At 44.7% G+C, this 23,315-nt stretch overlaps 1 protein-coding gene across 5 annotated transcripts in view; it reads left to right on the top strand.

The window, feature by feature from the left end:
- The window catches only part of GRIK5 (glutamate ionotropic receptor kainate type subunit 5), a 1,788,232-nt gene that overhangs the window by 1,155,724 nt on the left and 609,193 nt on the right, over positions 1-23,315 (top strand). For all 5 annotated transcript variants that reach the window (XM_069640936.1, XM_069640937.1, XM_069640938.1 and 2 more), the window contains one exon: positions 4,726-4,862. In XM_069640936.1, coding sequence (XP_069497037.1) covers positions 4,726-4,862 — 137 coding nt within the window. The remainder of the gene's footprint in view (positions 1-4,725; positions 4,863-23,315) is intronic.

Here is a 23,315-nt window from a genome sequence, read left to right as displayed (position 1 = left end):
TCAGCAGTTTCTAGAGCAAAAAAACTTCACATTCAGAGGTCATTCCACAGTGAAGAGCGCACCAGTCAGGGGAGTATCCCGCTTGGCAGGAGTGGAGGGAGAGGACTATGGAAAAAGTCTTGGTTTTGTTCAAGGAAATCAGGTTCCCCCAGTATGTGGTCAAAGAACCCTTAACTAGCCATCTTAATGGGCTTCCATGCTCCGCTCCGACAAAACCACTGCAGCCTAGGACAGTTGTGGCTGGTGACTGTTTAAAATGGAGGGTTATGGGTGAGTTCCCCCGAATTCAGTCCAGTCAGTGCACATGAACTAAATCAGTAATGTGTTTGCCTGTGTTACCCTTTACACATTTTTAAAATAATGGGTTGAAATTGTGCATTTCACAGCAAATAGTTCCGAAAAATATGGTAACAGTGTAAAATGTACACTCCGCCTTGCAGGAGACTCATGAAACACTCCAATAAATAAGTCAACAATAGTGCAAATGAATATTTAGTAACGGGTGTTTATGCAGTCTATCCCCAAAATAAAAATAGGAGGCCTCTCGTCCCAACATATGCCATCATTTCCCCACTTTCAAGCAAGGTATCCCAAACCAGGTCACGCCTTTTGTGTCAGAAGAAAGTAATGAGGCTGGTCTCCACAATATATGCGGGCGTTGCCTCTGTAAAACACATTTTCATGCCGCTAGTTTCCCAAAAATGTCCCATCTCAGCCATATTTGCTCACACCGCTCAACTTTGATGCTGCTACTGCCCAAATCAAATTATGCAGTCTGTCATAAAATATGCCTATGCTGATCCCAGTCCTGCATTATGTCACTCACAGTGCCCACAACCTGAACCTTTGGCCCAGACATGCTTACACATATGTACACCAACACATTCACACAAACACAGATACACCGAAACTTTGGGTACGTGGGTAGACTAACGCTTCAAATGGAGTCTTCGCCTGTTGCTAGATTGTGATCCATGTCCCTCTCCGTTTTACCATAATCCCTTGTAAGATTGAGTGACACTACACTACAGATGGAGCATCTTTAAGGTGCCAGTTGGCAGTCAGAAGGGAGGCCCCAGGCACCTGAATTGAAAGTGTGGGTCCTGAATTTGTGCTATGATAGAGTGTTACCCCCAATGAAGCATCACTTCTCCCAACAACCTATAATATGGCAAAATAAGGCATAACAGCTGAAGAAAGAATGATTCATGGAGGTAAACAAAAACTGTGACCAATTGTGATATTTTCCAAGTGAAACAGTGTCTCCATAGTTATTGGGTGGTTTCTTGAGGAAGACCGTGTAACAATAATAGGGGTGTACCGAATAGTACATTTATGTATTCGGCCGAATACCGAATAGTTGGACAAGTATTCGGCCGGAACCGAATACGGAGCCAAATAGTTGCCTTCTTAATAAATAAAGTTATGTAGAAAAGAAAAACACTCTGTAAATGAAAAATGCACTTTAAAATATGTACATCCATTCTTTATTGCATTATCTCTTTTGTGTTGTCTACATAAGATATTTAAGTAAAGCATGAAAGGAATACATTTTCAGAAAATAACCCGTTCAATAACAGCACAGTTTCTAAATGTGGGCATTCATGGGTGTCTCTTGTTGGGCAGGACCCAAGTAAGTAAGACTAGTCCAAAAGTATAGTGTGCAATTACTGTGACAGGAGCCTTGGATGTGTCTCCTTGTACTTTCAAATGTTTTTTTGGTCCTTCCAAGTCTTTAGCCTTCAGGCTCTAGCAAGGCTCTGAATCACACAAGATGTCATCACAACCCCAATTACTTAACGATTTACATATTAGAATAGGCCCTGCAAATAACAAAGACACAACTTAAAAAGTAATTCCCCACCCAGTCTTTTCAAATCAATCCAAGCTACATCAAATAAAAGCTGAAGCCCACTTGGTGAAAAGCTGAATGCTTTTCTCTCCTATTGTTCTACAGGTTGGGCCCTGAAGGGCACATTATGAGTGGCGCGGGTGGTGGAGAGAGGAGGAGATAGACAGTGCTGCTTTCAGTGCTGTGAATTGCAGTGGGAATGGGTCCCCCGGTTCTTAATAGCTGGTTGTCCTGCCTGCTGCGTTTCAAAGAACCAAGTAATAGTAATAGCTACGCGGATGGCGGTCTACTGTAGGTGCTGAAGTAATGTGCCTTGCGGGTTTCTGTTCTTGTAGCTGTGCCTTTGCTAACATGTCAGGGGTGCAACGTTTGCAAAGATGTAATGCTTATGTGTAGTTTCGGTAAAAAATAGGGTCAAAGTAACCCAGAAATCTAAATTAGGGAATTTAGACGTTTAAGAGATTTAACCAAAATTAAAGTTCCCTCCACTGTAATCGGACGGGGCAGTGTGAGTGTGTGTAATTTATTTATTTTCTGCATCGCCATATGCCTGGCAACTTCATTGGCTACCACCCCACACATCTCGCCCCCCTCAAAAAAAAAAAAAATGTGATCCTTTTTTTCGGTCGAATTGACTTGACCCTTTTGTCATTCGACTCTTTTGAGTAGATACTATAACCTATAACCTACACCCTATAACCGTCTCTATCACCTGAGGATGTCCCATCACTTTGCCAATTGACTAAACACTCATGCCTAAGAAAGGCCCTCCTAGCTAAAGACACGTTTTTCATCAGTAATTGTGAGGCCATCAAGGTGCATTTTGTCATCTGCATTTTTGCCTCCTAATGGTGGCCCTGAAGTGAGCAGGTCCTTTCAGCAAAGGTGCAAAATGGAATGGGGGTGGCTGCAGCCGATAAGTTAAACTACTGCCCATTAGTGGGAAGCTGCTAGAAACCAAGAAGTGGGCAAAGTGTCCTTCCCAGGACAGCAGAGAACGCACGGCCGGGACACTTTCTCCCGGCAGAGCCCTCCAGACAAGGCAGCCACTGGGGAAAAATCCCCGGCCACTCCAAGATGTCCCGGTTTTCGGCTTTGTGGCAGCCTGAGGGGAGCAAGCCGCTGCACCCCTGTTCCCATGGTGGCTACGCTACTGCATGCATCCCAGCGATTATGCTGCAGAATACCAGCAGGTTCAAGTACACAACAATCACTGGCCTGTCTTAATTCAGCAGAATCCCAACAGGTGCCTGTGTGAAGCATCCACAATGCTGCAGAATATGGGCGTGTGCCAGCAACAGGCCAAGGCAGAGCAGGGATACATCCACAGGGGCCAGAAGGAGGCACACACAGCCCACAGGTAATTCCGAAGAACACCAGCAGGTGGCACCGTGACAGATCCTCAGGCCAAAGATAATTCAGAGGAATGGCAGCTGGTGCCAGTGTAAAGCACCCACAGCCCACAGATGAATCAGCAGATTACCTGCAGGTGGCAATATAAGCAATCTCAGCCCAGAGATAATGTTCCGGAGTAGCAGCAGATGCCGTTATGCATCTGCTGCTCTTCTGCACTGTTACCAATGAGTCATGTGTCTTTTGAACTGAAACCTGCTGTTATCTCGAAGAATTAACACCAACAATGGAGATACATGGGACGAATGGCAGCAGGAGTCAGTATAAGGGACCCACACAGCCCATGGATAATTCTGAAGAACGCCAGCAGGTGGCAATGTGAGGAACCCTCGGCAAAAAGATACTTCAGAAGAATAGCAGCCGGTGCCAGTGCAAGACCCACCCAGCCCACTGGTGATTCTCCAAAAAAGCAGCAGGTGTCAGTATAAGGCACCCGCAGCTCGGAATCAATGCTGCAGGGTACGAGCAGGTGTCAGTATAAGGCACCCACAGCTCAGAATCAATGCTTCAGGGTACGAGCAGGTGTCAGTATAATGCACACACAACTCTGTCAAACGTGACCATGGATAGTTCTGCAGCATACCAGCAGGCGTCAGTATAAGGACGCACAGTCCAAAATGAATTCTGCATGGTACCAGCAGGTGTCAGTATAAGGCACCCACAACCCAGAATCAATGCTGCAAAATACCAACAGGTGTCAGTATAAGGCACCCACAGCCCAGAATTCATTCTGCGGAGTATCTGGAGGTACCACTATAGGGCACACACAACTTGGATACGTGGATAGGTTTGCAGAATGCCAACCGGTCCCAGTACAAGACGCCCGCAGCTCAGTGACAATTCTTCAAAATAACAGCAGGTGTCCGCGTAAAACACATACGACCCATTCGTAATTCTGCAGATTAGCAGCACGCAGGTGCCAGCACAACACACCGAAAAACCCATGGTTAATTCGACATATTTTATAGCATAATAGGGTGCCCGCATAGGAAGCCTGAATGTCGAGGCAGCTACACGACCACCTTACAATTCCATGCCTTGCTGCAGTATGTGGAGTTCACAGGATAGTCCTAATAGCCACCCTGCCTCGAACCATAAGCAATACTTCATTGCTGCGTGACAGGCACGTGCGTATTACCTGGCAGTAGGAACGGGTGAAGGGCTGCCAATAGCGCTTCACTTTGCATTGAATTTACTCTATTTCAAATTGTTTCGTTATTTTCAGTGTGCAGGTTTGCCCTCATTGTGCGCCGTGTCTCTGTTCCTCGGTGCTCATTGATTTGCTGTTGAGCAGCTTTCTCGAGGGAGCTGAATTAATGGCTACACTATCTTTGGTCGTTCTCTCATTTGTCACTGTATTTCTGTGTGTTTGTGTGTGCTTGTATCACTCGTTCCTGTCACATGCCCCCAGGGGTCAGAAGAATGTTCCCTGAACATGTTGTTCCTCTGTCTTCCTGTAGGTGGCGTCGGCGAGGCTGCTACCCAAACCTTCTCCATGAGGAGGAGAAGAAGATGCTGAACCCGCCTGCCCTTCTGCTGCTGCTGACCCTCAGCTTGACCGAGCCCAGCCAGCAAGTGCTGTCCTCCCTGCGCATGGGTGAGTGACTATGGTGGGCAGCCCGCCCCGATAAGCAGCGCTAAATCCAGCTACCCATCGATACCAGCAGCAAGCGCTCCTTAGTGATACCCTGTCAATGGCAATCTTGCACAATCTTTCTCCCAGAGTCTTTACTTACTACCGCATACTCCTACTGTTCCAAAAGCTGCCTACCATCCTAGCTCCCACCACTTCCTCTGCTTGCATGCCTCTTGCATTAACCCTTGACAGTATCTCTCTTACATCATCCCTTGCTAGTATAGTGCTTAAGGCACCCCCTGTTGCTGTTACGCTTACGTCATCTCTTGCTACTATAGCGCTTAACGCATCTTCTACTGCTGTCCTTTTTACATTGTCTCCAGCTAGTATAGCACTTAGGGCATCCCCTACCACTGTCATGCTCACATAAATCCCTATGGTATAGCACTTAGGGCATCCCCTACCACTGTCATGCTCACATAAATCCCTATGGTATAGCGCTTAGGGCATCCCCTGCCACTGTCATGCTCACATAAATCCCTACGGTATAGCGCTTAGGGCATCCCCTGCCACTGTCATGCTACCATCATGTCCCACTGATATAGCGCTTAGGGCATCCCCTACCGTTGTCACATTTACATAATCTTCCCATTGTATAGCGTTAAAGTCATCCCCTGCTGCTCTCACGCATAAATCATCTCCCACTAGTATAGCGCTGAGTGCATCCCCTGCCACTGTCATGTTTACATAATCTCTCAATAGCATTGCGAGGAATCTTCTAAAATGTTAATCTCATGCAACCCTTTGCCCTTCTAGCTCTTGCAACATCGTCTGCTACCACTGCTCTTATGCCACACATGGCTAAAATGGTGCTCATGTCATCCCTTGCAGCTGTTGCTCTTATCTCATAGCGACCACTATCACTTTTTATGTGATCCTTTGCTGCTGTTACTCTTATTTCATATGTTGCCACTATTGTTTTTATTTCATCCATACCACTATGACCCTTAAGTCTTTCCTTGCCACCACTGGTTTTGTTTTTCCCATTCACTGTCACTCTCACTTAATTCCATGCTGCTATCACTCTTATGTCATCCCTCGCTGCTATCTTATGTCATCCAATGGCAATATATGTATTATCTCATCCTTACTACTATCACTCTTATGTCATCCTTCGCTGCTATTGCTTTCTTTCCCCCATGCTTTAACCCTATGTTATTCCTTCCCGATATTGCTCTTATGTCATCCTTTTCTGCTATCACAGCTATGTCATTCCCAGAACCTACTGTGCTTATGTCATTCCAATCTGCTGTCGCCTTATCCCAGCCTTTGCCCCTGTCACTTTTATGTTTTTCTCTGTCACCATCACTCTTATTTAATTCCTTCAGATCACTTTTTTGCCACCCCTTGCCACAATCACTCTTATGTCATAACCTGCTGTTATCTCATTTAGGTCATATCTTGCTGTTGTTGCCCATATGCCTTCCCCTGTCACTATCAATACATCAAGCTTGCCACAGGGACCTTACACCATCCCCACAAATAAGGCTTTTGTGCTAATTGCTACAGCCCCCTATCCACCGCAATACTCTCAAAGGGCATACCAGCTGCCTGTGGCTGAGGACATGACACACCTGAAGTGAGACTCATCCTTCCACTAACAATCACACATCCCCCAACTTCTGCCCAGCTCTATTGGCTTCCCATGCGTGATGAATTGACTTCTGCCCTGCAGGGGTACAGGGATGAGTAGAGGATTAAACATGCACTCGCCCTCACACTTACACAAACCAAGAGCTAACTCAATCATAAAGGTGAAGCAGGCACAGTGAAGACATATATCTCCTACGCCTTTTGTGGAACGAGGGCCGAGGGAAGGCTATACTCCCAAGCGGGGGATGAATGTGGTACAGTGGCAACCCAAACAGCAAAGTTAAACAGTCTAAAATAAGGGAATGTCCAATCAAGGTTCTATAAATATACTTTAATCAAACACACAATGTACACCAATAACTAACTAGAGAAGCACTACTCAAAGCCAACCCCTGAGGAAAGAACATAGAATAAGCAAAGAGTGTAAGATGCCGCACTCTGAGTAATGTATCAGCGGTGTAAGGCAAGTAATAACCACATTGTTCTTTAAAAGGTGTATTCAGTGGTGCGAAAGGGGTAAAAGTGACCTAACCCGTCTCTAGGGCCCAGAAATGGACCAAGGCGGCAGTTAGCAGTCAGTAGTACATTTCTGCAGTTCTTGGTGGTTCAGCAGTGTGGAACCAGACTTCCTGGCGCTGTGCAAGTGATTTGAAGATCGGGAGAGTGCAAAAAGCGCCTGAGGGTAATGGGTGGTTCAAAGGTGTCGAATAGTTCTGGAAACGCAGGGCCAATGGCGAAAAACACTAGGCTCTCAGCTGTCTTGGCTGTCAGGGTGCTATGAGTCCCAATGCAGGGGCTCAGGGACAAGATGAGTCATTTTCTCATTCTCACAAAAAGGGGGGGAAGGGTGGCAAACAGCTGCAGGGGTCCCTCAACACAGTGATGTCCTGAGTACCGCTGTGGCTGGCATAGAGGCAGGTCTTGTTCCAGCAGCAGGTTAATCCTCAGGGTGCTGTGAGTCCCACTCCAGGGACTCAGGGACCTGATGGGTCCTTGTTCTAGGGCTCCTAATCACGGGGGAGGCTGGCACACACCTCAAAGGCTCTTTCAACACAGTGATGTCCTGAGTACCGCTGTGGCTGACGTAGAGGAATGTCTTGTTCCAGCAGCAGGTTCAACCCCAATGGTTGCTGGGGATTTTTAGGGGACAGAGCCTCCCTCTGCCTTGAGCCACCTGCCTTCACGTGAATTCTTGAGGACTTTGGAAAGGACTGCTCTCCCAGCGGGATGGAGGGAAAGCTTCACAGGTTGAAGTCCACAAAATGATTCAAACATGATTCCTGCCTAGCCTAATCTTCCAATACTATCCTGAAAACATAGTGTAACTTCTGTTTCACCTCCTACCATTTCAGCATTGTAAGGCACTAGTGAAATAGGTGTTGTGGTGCCTGTGTGCTGCTCAGAGAGTCCACATCCAACATGTCTTTTAGCTCATGCAGGCAGTTAGAATGTCGTGCATCTCCTGGACTGAGGCCGCCAGCCATCTTTCACCTGGTGACTGTCAGAACTTTGGATGCTAATGTTGCTTCTGAGCAGGGTAGGGCTATCTGGAGCTTGGATCTGGGTTTTCATTTATCGGATGAAGAATGGAATTGCATGTGTGCAGGGCCTTATAGATACAAAGTTGACTTGGATCTGAGGTTTACTGAACAACGGGTAGTGCACTGTATTTATTGGACCCCTTTGAAAATGAAACGTTGTAAACTTGTACAAGACGATATATGCTGGAATTGTAAATCAGATGTTGGTACTGGTTTGCGTATGTTCTGGTCCTTTCCGAGAATGACGAGCTTTTGGGATGATGTCCTGCAGCGTATGGAACAAGTGCTACATTTATCGCTGCCTCATACTCCATTGTTATGTGTTCTGGGTCTGCTTCCGGTAGGTATTCGGCTGTCTGTTGGCCGGCTCTTCTGGGCTTATAGAGCACAGCTGGTAGCCAAGGAACAGTACCTAACATGCTGGAAGAATAATGCTAGGCCATCTATAGATGACCGGCTACATGATCTAACTATTCTATCAAGTAGAGAAAAGGGGACTTATCAAAGGTTAAAAAGAAAGCTGATGAATACCCTTCCATATGGAACATTTCTAATGATTTGTACATCTTAAGAATTCCCTTCTTTTCTTTCTTCTCTTTTTACTTTCTCTTCCCTTCTCTGATTCTATCTTTTCTTTTCCTGCCTATTGTTCTACTTGTAGAAAATTGCAGCAAAGTAGGGTTTTGTTGTCTACAGCGGTCGTCGGTTACCGCTTCGTCGCCATTGTTGTGCCCCTCAATCTGGGGGACGTGGCGCGGCAGCGCGCAATACGCACACCTACACAGGACTGGTGTAGAACGTGAACTGCTTTATTCGCGCCTCCTGCGCAAATACATCAACTGTGGTCATGAGACCACTTAACGTCCGGCATGTTGGTCACCTCACCCGTGGGGGGACTGCTGCCAGATGCTACAATTATGTTGCTTATTTGTTCAAATTGATGTTGTTTCTATTTTCTTCATGTTAACATTTTAATAACGAAATTATGAAAAAAAGAGCTGTTCACTCGGAGACCCCTGCTGATCTTAGAACATGTACAGGCCCTCCAGGAGGGGGTGGGCGGGGGCTATAGAGCAGTGAGAATGGGTCGGGCGTCCCTGGGCCACGCTGAGGCTGGCAGTGATCCATGAGTCTTGGGATGCTTCCACGGCGCGGGTGGCATCGATCGCCTGTCCTGCTAACCCCTGGCAGGCTGTCTGAGCAAGCTGGGCCCTGCACAGGGAGGGGAGAACTGACTCGGCCGCCATAGTGTGTGAGATAACGTCTCTACCCAACCCTGGGAGTGCCAATACTGCTGTCAATACCCACAGTCCAAATGATATGGAATAAAAACACTCGGAGGGGGCGGGGGCGGGGGGTGGCATGGTCTTTATGGAAACTAGGACTTGTGATATAAGCGTGATATCTGGGCGGGTGGTTAGAATGATAGGTAGCGCCTGCTTCCCGCAGAGACTTCTAGAGAGGGTGAGAAGGCCTAACCGCTTTTTGAATGAAACATTGAAAAACAGAAAAATCAAACAATAAAACAGAGCTCAGAGACTGCACTACATGTGCTGATGTTTGAGCATATGCTGGGATTAGGATGACCGTGGCTTGAGGAGGTCATTTCTTTGTGTGTGTGTGTCCAACGTCGGACAGGGCCATACATTTCTCTCGAGGCACCTAGGAAAAAGTGGCCCACATTTGCAAATGGCAGTCCATTCCTTTTGTGACACGGTTTGAATATTAATGAAAAGGGAGTTTTTTGATAAAGTGTGATGCAAATTGGCCATTTTAAGAATATTTATTCAGCACACTGATCAAAACTGCTAGCTGCAAAGTGAATTAACTCATCTACTGGCCCAAATTGTCCAAGAAAGTGGCCCATTTTGACAAAAAAACGGGCACACAACATTTTGTATTTTTGGTTTGGGCATGGGTTTATCGCCCTATAGGCAAGTCCTGGTCTGTGTGTGTGCAGGGTGGGACTGGGCCATACCATTGTCTCGGGCACCAATGAAGAAGTGGCCCACAGTTGCACATGGCGATTCATTCCTTTGGTGATACTTAATAGTGCACAAGGGGGAGTGTTTTGATAAAATGTGATGCACATTGTGCATTTGAAAGAATATGTATTCAGCAACCCTACAAGCCGTATAGTGAAGTAACTCATCAAATTGGTCAAAAAAGTGGCCCAATTTGACCAAAAAAGTGGCCCACACCAGCATTTTGCCTTTTTGGTTTGGCCATGGCCTATTGCCCCAGTCCGATACTGATGGTGGGGATTTAAAAGGAACCACCCCAGCCTCCCCCCGGCCCCCCATGTAGCGCCATGCAAGTGGGGGCAGACTCTCCCGAGACTGAACGATTAGAAACAAGTTTACATGTGGGATATTTGCACATATTTGCACACAGGCATGGTCATTTAATATGTGTGCAGTAACCGGTGCATTTTCAAAGGAAGGTAAACTAGAAATCACTTCTGCTCCACTGTATAACACAGCACATATACTGCGCACTAGGAATCTGCATATACGAAAACAAGTTTGGGGTACGGGGAAGATATGAACCACTCAAACCAGCAAATATTAGCCCCATGGACCAGCAAGAGCTGGCAGTCCTGAGGCAAATTATAGAGTGAATATGAAGACGCATGACTAGAGAAAGAGACGAAGGAGGCAGAGCATGAGACATTGTGCTATGGGGTGGGGCAGGCTGAGCAGTGAAAGGGGGGGAGCAGTGTAACAGGCAGAGGAAGCAGTGTATATGGCAGGCATGCCTCTAGAGTGAGGCAGACTGAGCAGTGAAAGAGGCTGAGGAAGCAGTGTAAGAGGCAGAGGAAGCAGTGTATGTGGCAGGGTGGGAGTAGGGCAGGATGAGCAGTGAAAGGGGCAGAGGAAGCAGTGTAAGAGGCAGAGGAAGCAGTGTATGTGGCAGGATGGCTCTGGAGTGGGGCAGGCTGAGCAGTGAATGGGGCAGAGGAAGCAGTGTAAGAGGCAGAGGAAGCAGTGTATGTGGCAGGATGGCTCTGGAGTGGGGCAGGCTGAGCAATGAAAGGGGCAGAGGAATCAGTGTAAGAGACAGAGGAAGCAGTGTATGTGGCAAGGTGGCTCTGGAGTAGGGCAGGATGAGCAGTGAAAGGGGCAGAGGAAGCAGTGTGTAAACGAGGACCTAGTGACCTCTGACGGGCCCTTGGGATCAGAGCTGGCCCTCGAATACCTTAAGACAAAGTGGCTGCACCTTGAGGAGGTTAGGGTGCAGGATTCACATACTCCAACACAATTCAATAAGGACCACTCAAATGGATCAGCACAGAGACTGTTAAGTTCATAAGGGTTTATTCACCATAGCTTGACACAGAGCAGCCCTAACAACTGTGCCCAAGTTCCCTGCCTCCACGAGAACTCTCCTCCCAGCATTACACATATACATTTATAGCAAAATGGGAGGGAGCAAAATGCCCCCCACCTCTCCCTGCACATCTTAAGGAACTATATTGTTACGTTATCTCATTGTCCAATTCATTTTCATGGGACTAAACCCTTCAACAATGAATTACGTTCTAACATGCATTCCTCACTCTGTCTCAGTGCTTGGTTCAACTTATAATTGTGCAGCTGGACTTTTCAGATAAGAGTTTCGACCAGGCCTGTCTGGTTTCTGCTCCTTAATCAAGTTTCTGAAGGCTTATGTCTCTGAACGTCTCAACCTTTGAGATGGGCTCATTATTACAGACTTTGAGCACTACTCAGTTCTTCATTTTTTAGTTACAATTTAAGTACATGCATTTTTGTTAAAGGCATTTAGCCAAGGCGATTTTCTTTCTGCATATAGAATATCACATTGTTCATTCTGTGCTTTGCCACCATACTACAACATGGTAATGCCATTTTCGACTTTATAAACACAATGCCTTTGAATGTTAGTATGTTGCAACATTATAAAACCCATTTTCGCATAATTCAACACCACATATGTCCCTTTGACTTTCTCAGGTTAGGTTTAAGTGGGGGGGTGTCCACTTCATTCAGCTGTTGATTCAATACATATATATAGGTTAGGACCTCCATTTACATTCCCCCGTCTTTAAAGTTCAGTTGTTTGTAAACCAACAACTTTAAACCATATTCTATTTCCATTCACCTTACCATTTATCTAAACATTTCTTAATACGATCTTATAATTTGGCATATACTAACTCATTGTCATACTAAAACAAACATGTGTGTCTTATTTCCTGTAATTGTGTGCCTTCAATCTAACTCTATGCCTTGGACTGTTCACAGCCATTGTGAGTCTCAAGAGGTTTGGTCAAGCTTTGAGGTAACCCATTCGCCCATTGTCTCTCTGTATGTCAAACCTTGTCTGCAACTCCCACCCCAACAAAGTACAATCTTTCCTTAAGCATCTTCTCCTGCCCATGAACGTCATTTCACATAGTCCCTTCCTTTTGTCCACACTCTTTCCTTTTCATTATCTTCCTTTGTAGTTGTCATGAGTTTGGCGTTAGTGGACCGTCTGTGTCCTGTCACCTTTTCTTTTCCATGTGCTGTTTTCACCGTCGGTTTCCCAGGTTCTTTTGATGCTCAGACCAGAAGTCAATTGTTGTTTGTTTATCACATGAGGTTCAGTGTTTTTTCAAGAGTGTCTCTTTTCATTGTTCAATAGGTCCGCAAGAGGGGACAGTTCAGCATGGGGATGCAGGGTTGGGGGAGTCTCTTTGCAGACATAATTCAGTGTCAGGCTTTCACTGGGTTTCTCTACGACCTTCCTCTCTCCTCACGCGGTTCAATGTCAATATCCCAAGGCATACAGGTCCCTCGACGTATACCTGTAATATAAAACGGAATGAGTTTCTTTTGTAAATAAATGGGTCTCTACTTATCTAACACATTTCCTTAAAAAACACTTTTCACATTGGCTGTTATTACTTATTCCCTAAAATGGAGCCATTCCCTCTTATTTGACACCCCTGCCCCCTAGACAAGCTACAAAGCATTTCCTTTTAAACATTTCCCTTTGTGGGTCATTTTCACACCATAACTAAAATGCCCCCCATTCCTAGCACTGTGTCAGCTGGCTTAGACAATGATTTTTGTTTACAATACCACATCATGTCAATCATGGGACACATTCTCCCTCCCGGGTGCCACATGCAACCCTAAGGAGACAAAACAATTAAAGAAAGATGTCGTCTTCTTTCCTGGTCTTCTAGGCACGTCCGTAGTAGATGACAGAAACGTCCTTGGGGATCCCGTCGTCTGTAGAAAGTCAAGAAATAAGGAAAAAGTCATTCGGGCATTTGCAAGAGGTCAGGTTTTCTTCCGGACTTTAAGCCCCCTTTCTCCCTTTCTGTTATCGAAAATACTCTCTGGGTCATTCTCCCCTATTCGTTGCTGCACATAACCAATTCATTCCCAAACCACCCCGCGGGGATACTTAGTTTGGCTGGGTTCTTTTCTCAGTTTAGCTGTATTCTTCCAGGTTAGCAGTAAATTCTTCCTCGGCTCAGCAGCCATTCTTCCTATTTGTTTTCCCGTTAGTTGGACCATGGTTTATGCTTGTGCTTTGTGTTCATCCTAGGGAGATAAAACCGAGGCGTTTTGCTGCACACCGTCCCTGTCTAACTTGATCTAGCCTACCCCTGTCTTCTAAAACTATGTCACCATTTCTAACTACATGCCTCCACCTTTATTGTTCCCATTAATGTTTTGCTTATTCTAATGCTTGCATACCTCTATTATCATACTCCATTTGACATTATGAACATAAAAATACTTACTCACCTTCAATTTTACTTCTGTTTTCTGTGGTTGTCTGGTATGGCCATGCTGTTTATTTATTTCTCTACTCTTTCTGCACCTGATAATACCTATCATGGGAAACCAGCTAACTTGTGGAGACCTTGTGTCTCTTGCTACCTTTTCCTGTTACTCACCTGGATCCTCTTACCTTTAGTGTTGGTCAATTGCGTGTTCACACCCTTTTGGCGTGAACTAGTACTTACCTTTTTCTCTTTTCTCCCTTATTTAAGGCCATGCAGACGATTTCTTGTGCTTCCACGCAAGACGTCCATAGCTTGTTCGTTTTGCTTACGTCACCATATTTACTTTAAAAGGGTTTGTGCGAGTTTTCCTTTGTTTAATTGACCCAATTATATCGGTCATACTCCTTTTCTTGGTCTTCATGGTCTCCTGATGTTTTTTATAGCCCAATGCTCCTTTTTTCTGTAAGCCAGGAAGCCTCATAAATGCTATTTGTTTTCCACGTGCTTCTGAGTGTGTCCCTTTTCCTTTTATTCATTTTTTACTCACGATAACCACTAATTTTCAGTGTTTCCTGATTTATTTATTTATTTATTTGTTTATTTATTTCTGTGACCACTCCTTTTGCGCTTCCTCGCCTCTTCTCTGACCCTATCTTCTCCCTTTCTTCGTATCTCTATATTCATTTTTCCTTTGACTTTCAAGTCCCTTCTTTCAAGTCCCTTTGCTTTTCTTCTAACCTTTGCTGTTTCTGTCTGTCACGTTCATAGGTTGCTCTTTGGTTTGGATCGAGCTGCTTTCCTTGCTTCTTTGCAATAAAGCTGTTCTCACCTTAGCCTAACTTTCCTTCTTATCCTTCCGTCCCTTAACTCCTTTTCTTTCTTCTTCCTCTGTGCCTCATCTAACTTCTCTTTTAGGTCTCCCATCATCACATCCTTTCCCATCGAGTTTCAATGAGATTTGTCCTCCCATTCATTTGTCCTTTGTAAATGCTATCTCATCAGTTCTGTCTTCACTTTCTTTCCTCTTCCTTGCCTCTCTCCCTTGTTGAGAGATGCCCTTGTCTGTGATCCCCTTCTTCATTAACGCATCATTGTGTCGCCCCTTGTCCCTTGGCTAGGGATGAGAGATTCTCATCCTTAACCTTCTCTTGATTTTTGCTACTACTATATGAAGGTGACTCATAAGCGGGGTTACTATAACCTGTGGTTGCTTTTAGCTCTCTTTAATGGGCAAAGTCCCCTAGTCTTACTTCCCTCGGCTCCTGTTTCAGGCGGGGCAGGCGTTGCTGCAGGTGTCTTAATCCCCCCCTCAGTGCATATTTCAACCAAGCTGCTGGAGGCTCTACCTCCTTTCCTTGCTCTTATATTTTTACAATTCGAGAGTAGCATAGCGATTTTCTAAATGTTTGTTTGTATATGTGGCATGCAAGTAAGTTGCCATGCGTGGTAAAGTGGCTTTAGATTAAGGCTCAATTTGTGGCCGCGACATAACATCTTGTGGACGGCCCCTTTAACCCACTCCTCCAATTGGAATATGTTTCCCGGGCTTATCTCTGTTTTTATTGATATCCTTATGTGAGTCCAAACCTCCCATTACTCTGGGCGAGCATCAAATGCAGCGAGCTCCAATCCAGCCCCTTCCCACAAATTATTATTATTATTTTTTTTTTCTTCGCCAATCACTCTATGTGCGATTCTTATGTTCGATTCCTTCTCAACTGTAGAATCGTATTCACTTTTTGCTTGATTTCAACCAACAAGGAGACAAAATTCCTTACAATTGACATACAACAGGACATGTATAATAGACACTTGACAGACTAAACAAACACCAGCTGCCACACATATACCTGCCTTCTAATGAATACCCCGACATGGGGTTTAAACGAACCCCATTTGTGCCGTCTTTAATCATCACCGTAGCCTATCGTCCCCAATTATGTGGTCTCTGGGTTCACGTTTCTTCTGACCGCTCTTTAACGTGCAGGAACAAGGCAAATCCTTACTGTTTTCTCTCGGGTGCCCCCCCGGTATCCCTTACGTTTTTGTCTCAGGTGCCCCCCTGGTAATCCTTACTTTTTCTCTCGGCGGTCCTCCCGGTATCCTTACTTTTTCTCTCGGGTGTCCTCCCGGTATCCTACGGTTTTTCTCTCGGGTGCCCTCCTGGTATGTTACTGTTTTTCTCTCGGGTGCCCTCCCGGTATCTTACCGTTTTTCTCTCGAATGCCCTCACGGTATGTTACCGTTTTTCTCTCGGGTACCCTCCCGGTATCCTTACGTTAACCACTACTGTCCTTCATGTTTCTTATTTCATCCTGCTCGCTCTTTAATTTATTTGCCATAATCCCCTATTTTATGGCTGCCTTCATTTTCCTGGAGGCCAACTGTTTCTACCTCATGTTTGTGAATTTTCATAACTCGCAGCCTGCGCCTGAATTTCCAAAATATGTCATTATTTCTTTGCCAAGTCATACCGCTGGCTATGTTAATTTGCAAAAATACTATAATTCTTTTACTTCTCACTCACCCAATCTCATTGGCCTTCTGCCGCGTTCATGCCTTCACAATTGCTTGTGTTTAACTAAGGCAGGCCCCAAATAATCATGCTTTCCTTGGTAACCACAACACTGTCATCAGGCTTTCACGCTTTGTTATTCAAGTCTTTCTTCATTCATCTAATTCCCACGGTTCCATAATCTCAAACGCTCGTCTCAAACCGGAAGTTTTTCCCTATTTAATAAAATGTTCTCCACTCCGGCTGACAAGGCTTCAAAATTGTAAACTACCATCCCTGGTATGACTCCATGCAGACTGTCCTACCAATCACGGTGGAGCTCCTCGAAAGAGTCTTTAGGAGCACCCGGAAAACCCTCTTCACTACATGTGTGCTATCCCCAAATTTCCCAAAAGCGGGTCGCAGGTGATCCAGTGACCTCCTTTAATTTCAGGGGCATTCTAATGAAAGAAAATGATAGAACGCATGAATGGCAATAGACCATTCAGCTATGGGGCAGTGCCTGCCCCTGTCTGCACGTTGATTTTAAAACCCCATGTAAAATCACTCGCTCCTCATCTCATGAAATGTATCCCTATCTCTTTTTAATTCTAACACTAATCCGCGTTGCAAGGTCTTGACCTCAGAGTTAATGTAAACAGCCATTTTAGGTCTATCCACCATTTTAGGTTGTCTCTGTACAGTCACCCTGTGTCTTAAAATGGTGGACAGTGTCATTCCGAATGTAACATGGCCGTCTTAACCTCCGTGTACACTCTAATGTGTAACTTGCCCGCAAGCCACATGTGGGGGTCATGAACTGAGACCTTGTCCTTCGCCGACCTGTGTGTAGAGCATTACCTATGTCAAAGAAGCTAATCTGTGAGCATATGTCAAACACAATGTATCCAAATACTGAACTGTGGACACTTGTTTGACTACATTGTATAAAACTGTTTGAGAAGGCTCTGCGAGAAAATACATCATTGCCATTGAGGCTTGTTGGCGAATGTATTAAAGGCAACCCCTAAATGTACAGACACGTGAACTCGGCGCGAACCCTAGATCTGTAATACATTAACCAATAATAACTCGCAGTAGGGTTAAACATCCTGTTTTCAAAGGTATATAAAGTGAGACTATTTTAATGTACAGACCCACTCACTGAGCACACTGAACCATGCTGGAGTTCGCAGTGTTGTACTGAGGGCCTGATAGCTTATCGGTTACATTGTCCTTTGAAACTGTTCAGTGTAATATAAAGATCTTTGTATGTTCCATTGTAACCTGCGTTTGGTGTATTTCCTTTTGGGGTAATCAGTCTCAATATCTTTTCCTTGTTTTTACAACAGCACCCCATTGAGTGACATGTATGTAGCTGGTGGCATTCACAGATATGCATAGACACAGACTCTGCCCTTTACAGAATCTCTGCTAGCCCCGAAAGGGATTGAGCGCCAGGAGACAGCTAAATTAAGCTATGACCTCCATTCTCTGGCTCCTTCAGAGCCACGCATGCTATAGAAAGCGACATTCATACACTGACTGCCATATTCCATTTGCCTAAGTTGCTGGCAGTCCTGCATGTATGTGCCACTGTTACTGCTGGCGCAGTGACCCAGCCAATATTTTCAGCGATGCTTTACCAGGGCTAGATTGGCTACCTGCACTAGGCTGCTTGCCACCCCACAATGTAAAGGAATAGAAATGGAGCTAAGACCTGTTTCATTGTCATCATTGGTTTCCCCATTCGGTGCGCAGGATGGTCACGCAGCTTTGAATTCCCCCTTCCTATGCGAGGATAAAAATTCTCATTTAACAATTCATTTATGCGCGCTCACTCTGCAACATTAGTGTTACCAATCACCACTACTGCTAACATTCTATTTCCATACAGCACTTAACAATACACAAACACATACACATGTGTCACTGCAGGGCCTACCTAGGTGAGAAGCTTCTTCGACATGCAATGCGAGAAGCAAGCATTTCTCAAATCCTGCGCTGCTCCCCAGTGCTCTTGCTCATGGATTCCTTGTTTCCCACTGCTGTCCTCATTCACCAAAAGGGCTAATGCCACAGGGCTAAGCTCCCCCGTCTTGTCCCTAAATCATGGAATGCTTTTCTAGTGGATTTGGCGCAGAACCATCCCTTCTTATTTTTCGCAAAATTGTCAACCCTGCTTTGGTTACCCAACTCCAGCAGCCCCCACCCCTTCAGCAGCGTCCGCACTCATTCCGCTCTTGCTAAATTAACCACTATGCTGTGCCCTACACAACATACTCCACCCAGTGTGAGCCCAACATGCAGCCCATTCGTAGTAACCACAACATATGTCTATTAGTCCCACAACCACAGGCGATGCTTCATCACGCAGCCCCTAGTGTATGCCCTTTACTGTAATCTGCAAGCCCCTTGTTTCAATAGCACCACCATGCCTATGGGCTGCTCCATGCTACTAGGATTCATTCATTCTTTGCAACATGACAGTAGACCCTAGAGACGTTTTTATTGGAGAGCTCATTAGGGTAGCTGCCCAGGGCCCCCACAATGCGTGTTTGATCTAAAGCAATATTCCAGTTTACATTGGTCTTGAATAGCTCATGCCAGGAACATTTGATTGCATGCTGCTGAGGCCTCAAACCCATTGCCTGACGGTTTTGACAAATGCATTCTGCCTTCATCAAGTACAAATGTGCACTGCCTTTTGTTTTCATTGTGGAATACATAGTCTGGGTAACACAATCTTTGTAGCGTTCTTTCTAGGGGTGTCACGGTATTAGTTTTATGACGGTACGATCACCTTCTTGCCAATTGACGGTATATCATGGTTATCGCGGTATAGCAGGTGGAGTTAACTAATCTTAACAAATATTTTCTAAAAGGTCATAAATTGACAGATTTATCAACACAAAAAAACCAGGCACCGAGGGCCAGAATTGGGCTTTTCAACATACTTTCCACTGAAATGTCTTGCTTCCACCAAACACACGTGTGGAGAGGAGGAGAGGGGGGGAGGGCCTGCTGCAACTGGCAAAGTAAACTGAATAGCTTTTCTTAAGTGGTCATTTAGGCTTTATGCTCCCCCACTGGCTACTGGTGAAGATGAACATGTTGCCATCTTTATAACCTGCATGCCACCGATCAATGGAGGCTGATGGTAGTATACGCTTGTGCGCATATACACACACACACACACACACACGCACTCTCTTTACGTTACCGCCTTTAGTTTACTTGCGGGCCAAAAGGTGTTCAGTAATCACAGACATGTTACCCTTTGGTATGGCAGCAGAGAATACCCACAGAGATGAGTGAATTTCACAGTGTGACGTATTATATGTAAATTCAATGATAGAACCTGAGAACTACCCGATTGCCATATGTTTAGAGAACATTATCCATTATAAATATATAAACCCCAAAGCCGCCAACCCAAAGTAGACCCTTTTCCTTCTTGGCACTGTATCTATTCTTCCTATTGCTAACATATTGATTTTGTGTCAGGCACGTGTGGTTTATGGAATGGCATTAAAAACTGCTGCAACTGAAACTACTTGGCAGACGGCACATCCAACAGTGCAAGACCAAGACTGCGCAGCACTTTCTTACTGCAGCCTTTCCAAATCAGATTGAAAAGCACACTTTATGGTATGAACGGTATGAACGGTATAACGGTATAAACAATGTGACGGTTATTATTGTTCAATTAAGTTGTTCACGGTATCTTTAACGGTATACCGTTATACCGTTACATCCCTAGTTCCTTCCCTCTGTGGGGATGTTGCTGATCGTGTGCACTAGCCCAAGTGGAAATCCATATTCATCCACAGGGGTTCAGAAGTTGTCTCAGTGTGTTAAGCGCGTATTGTAGGGATATGTGTTCATGTGAAGGATCAGAAGGGCACATCCCAGTGAGGCTGACTGAACCGGTTTTAAATCTGAAGTTCACAAATATACCTGCACAATTACTTGGGTTTGCAGCACTGTTCCTGCACCATATAGGGGTTAAAATGAGCTTGCTCAGCTGGGCATTCTTAAAACCTGAGCACTCCCTAAAAAGATGTGCATAGAATATCCGTCCCAGCGGCAACCCAGTGTGCAAATTCAAGACTGTGCAGCAAATGTGTTCATGCTTGTATCCTTGTTATGCCAGCAGACGGTACAATGATCCTGGTCAAAACATATAGGATCCCTTGCATTACTGTGCTGTTTTCTGCAAGGTTTTACCTACTTGCATGTGGGAAATCCCTTTAATAATAGAGAACTGATGCTAACATCATTCCCACGTTGTGTAACCCCCTTCTGTGATATTTTGTTTTTTATAAGTGGTCAGGTTTGGAAATGCGGGTTGCATACTTTTGCTGATGCTAACGGTATCTTGGTTCTATACTAGAAGTGAAGTAACCTCTTTGCCGATTTACTAATGTTGGCCTTCAAATGTTTCTTGTTTCTGATTCTGAATAGCGCAAGAATGGAGAGGGTAGGGGCCTCAAAAGGGCGAAAACATACTTAACTTGAATGCTGAACAGCAGCATAGTATGTCTCATAGAGAGTACGGCCTCTAGGTAATACTGAATATTCCCATATAGATGCCTCTCATGAGAGAAGCGCACAGGTTATTAGTAAGAATGCATTTCTTGTTAACCTCATTGGCAGCGCGCAACAGATGTCTTTTCGACTGCGCTCATTCATCCTTATCAGAATGCTAGCTTTAATCATCTGGCCTTGAAGAGCTGGGATGTCCGCTTACCAGTAGTAAAATGAAAGAATCTTGCAATGTTTTCCACAACAGGCCGGATGCATTAATATGTAATCAAGCCCTTTTTCTACAATTGCTGGGCTGCTCTATGATAAGACACATTCATTCTACATGCAATGCACTCTGTCTTTTGATCTCTAACACACATGCACTCAAACATTTTATAGATCACTGAAATAACCTCACAATTACATCGGCTGCTAGCATGCCCACCACGAGTCAAAATGAAAACATGTGATGACCCAGCCAGATCTGAGCCCTGCGTTTACCAGCCATCCCACAGAAATATTTGGCTGCCTGTCTTTTATAAGATTCTATGTGATTTAGACGGTCTCGCAAGTCGCACATGGAGAGCGTTCTCCGTGCTTATCTGTAAGGGCTGCTAATTAGCACATTCCTTTCTGGCTTGATCACCGCGTTCTCTCTGCTCTGATGTACAAACACCAAGAAAAGAAGCCCACTATGTTTAATCCCCACTTGCAGCTTCATGCAGACATTCTAACAAAACCAGAGCTCTGTTTTTGCTTTAAGCATTTTTCAATCATTTCTTATATTTGTACACATTTCAGGCTGGCAGTTCCTGGTTCTTAGACGACCTCCCCTACACCTCACAGTTAAAACATTGCCACATGTTGCATTCCTTTTCCGTGCAATGCGCTTAATGTACGAGAACAGTACTTCCATAAATCACCATACCTCAGCTATTTCAATGCGAAAATGTATGGTTCTTAGCACGATCTATCAATTATTTTGCCTGCTACAATTAAATACAACTTTAACTCCATAGCTGCTGGTTTAAAACACAATGTGTTCACTAAACATGTACCAGCATTTTTAACTTTTGACAGGTTGTTTTAACTCTTTTTGGGCTGCAATCACCACGAATTTGTGTGCTTTTAAAATAAAATATCTTGACCAGTACTTTTGATGCAATTTTTGCAATTTCAAAACCTTGGCTTGATGCCACATTTTTTTTATTCAGCTTAAAATATCATTTTTATACTAGTTCCACTGTTTTAACTGTGCACGCAAATAGTTATGCCACGAAGCGAGCCACATGCCTCATCATACAAATTTAGACACATACATAGCATGACATGTACACAAACCCTGAACACTTGCATGCATGTCCCTCATTAATATTTTACTCTTATTATTTGATTTTTAAATGCAGTTAACATATTTGTTTTGTTCCCATATCTTGGCTGCCATTACCTGTCTCTTTTGGCTATGACAGTTTTTCACTCACCTTCTGTTCTCCCCCCTCTCGATCACCGCCTTCTTCAGGTTACCGTCTGGTCTGCTGGTCCGCCCGGATGTGCTGGGTCCCTTCAGGCCCCGCCTGCAGTCATTGTCTATGGGGAGCTTCACAGTCCACTCAGCTCGAAATGGTGAAGGACTCGAAATATTGCCGAAGACCTAAAGTTACTTTGTCAACGGCCATTAGGTGACATTTTTTTAATCAATAATCAATGGTCAGAAACCTTCCTCTTGCTACCAAATGTAAACGAGGACCCAGTGACCTCTGACGGGCCCACAGGATCAGAGCTGGCCCTCCAATACCTTAAAACAAAGTGGCTGCACCTTGAGGAGGTTAGTGTGCAGGATTCACATATTCCAACACAATTCAATAAGGACCACTCAAAGGGAACAGCACAGAGACTGTTAAGTTCATAAGGGTTTATTCACCATAGCTTGACACAGTGCAGCCCTAACAACTGTGCCCAAGTTCCCTGCCTCCACGAGAACTCTCCTCCCAGCATTACACAGACACATTTATAGCAAAATGGGAGGGAGCAAAATGCCCCCAACTCTCCGGGCACATTTTAAGCAACTATATCGTTATATTAGCTGATTGTCCTATTAATTTTAATTAGACTAAACCCTTCAACAATGAATTACGTTCTAAAATGCATTCCTCACTCTTTCTCGGTGCTCGGTTCAACTTATAATTGTGCAGCTGGACTTTTCAGATAAGAGTTTCCACCAGGCCTGTCTGGTTTCTGCTCCTTAATCAAGTTTCTGAAGGCTTATGTCCCTGAACGTCTCAACTTTTAAGATGAGCTCATTATTACAGACTTTGAGCACTACTCAGTTCTTCATTGTTTAGTTACAATTTAAGTACATGCATTTTTGTTAAAGGCATTTAGCCCAGGCGATTTTCTGTCTGCATATAGAATATCTCATTGTCCATTCTGTGCTTTGCCACCATACTACAACATGGTAATGTCATTTTCGACTTTATAAACACAATGCCTTTGAATGTTAGTATGTTGCA

This window comes from Ambystoma mexicanum, chromosome 1q (assembly GCF_040938575.1).
Source record: "Ambystoma mexicanum isolate Mex_15411 chromosome 1q, UKY_AmexF1_1, whole genome shotgun sequence".
Lineage (NCBI taxonomy): Eukaryota > Metazoa > Chordata > Amphibia > Caudata > Ambystomatidae > Ambystoma > Ambystoma mexicanum.
This window is presented reverse-complemented; position numbering and strand designations above follow the sequence as displayed.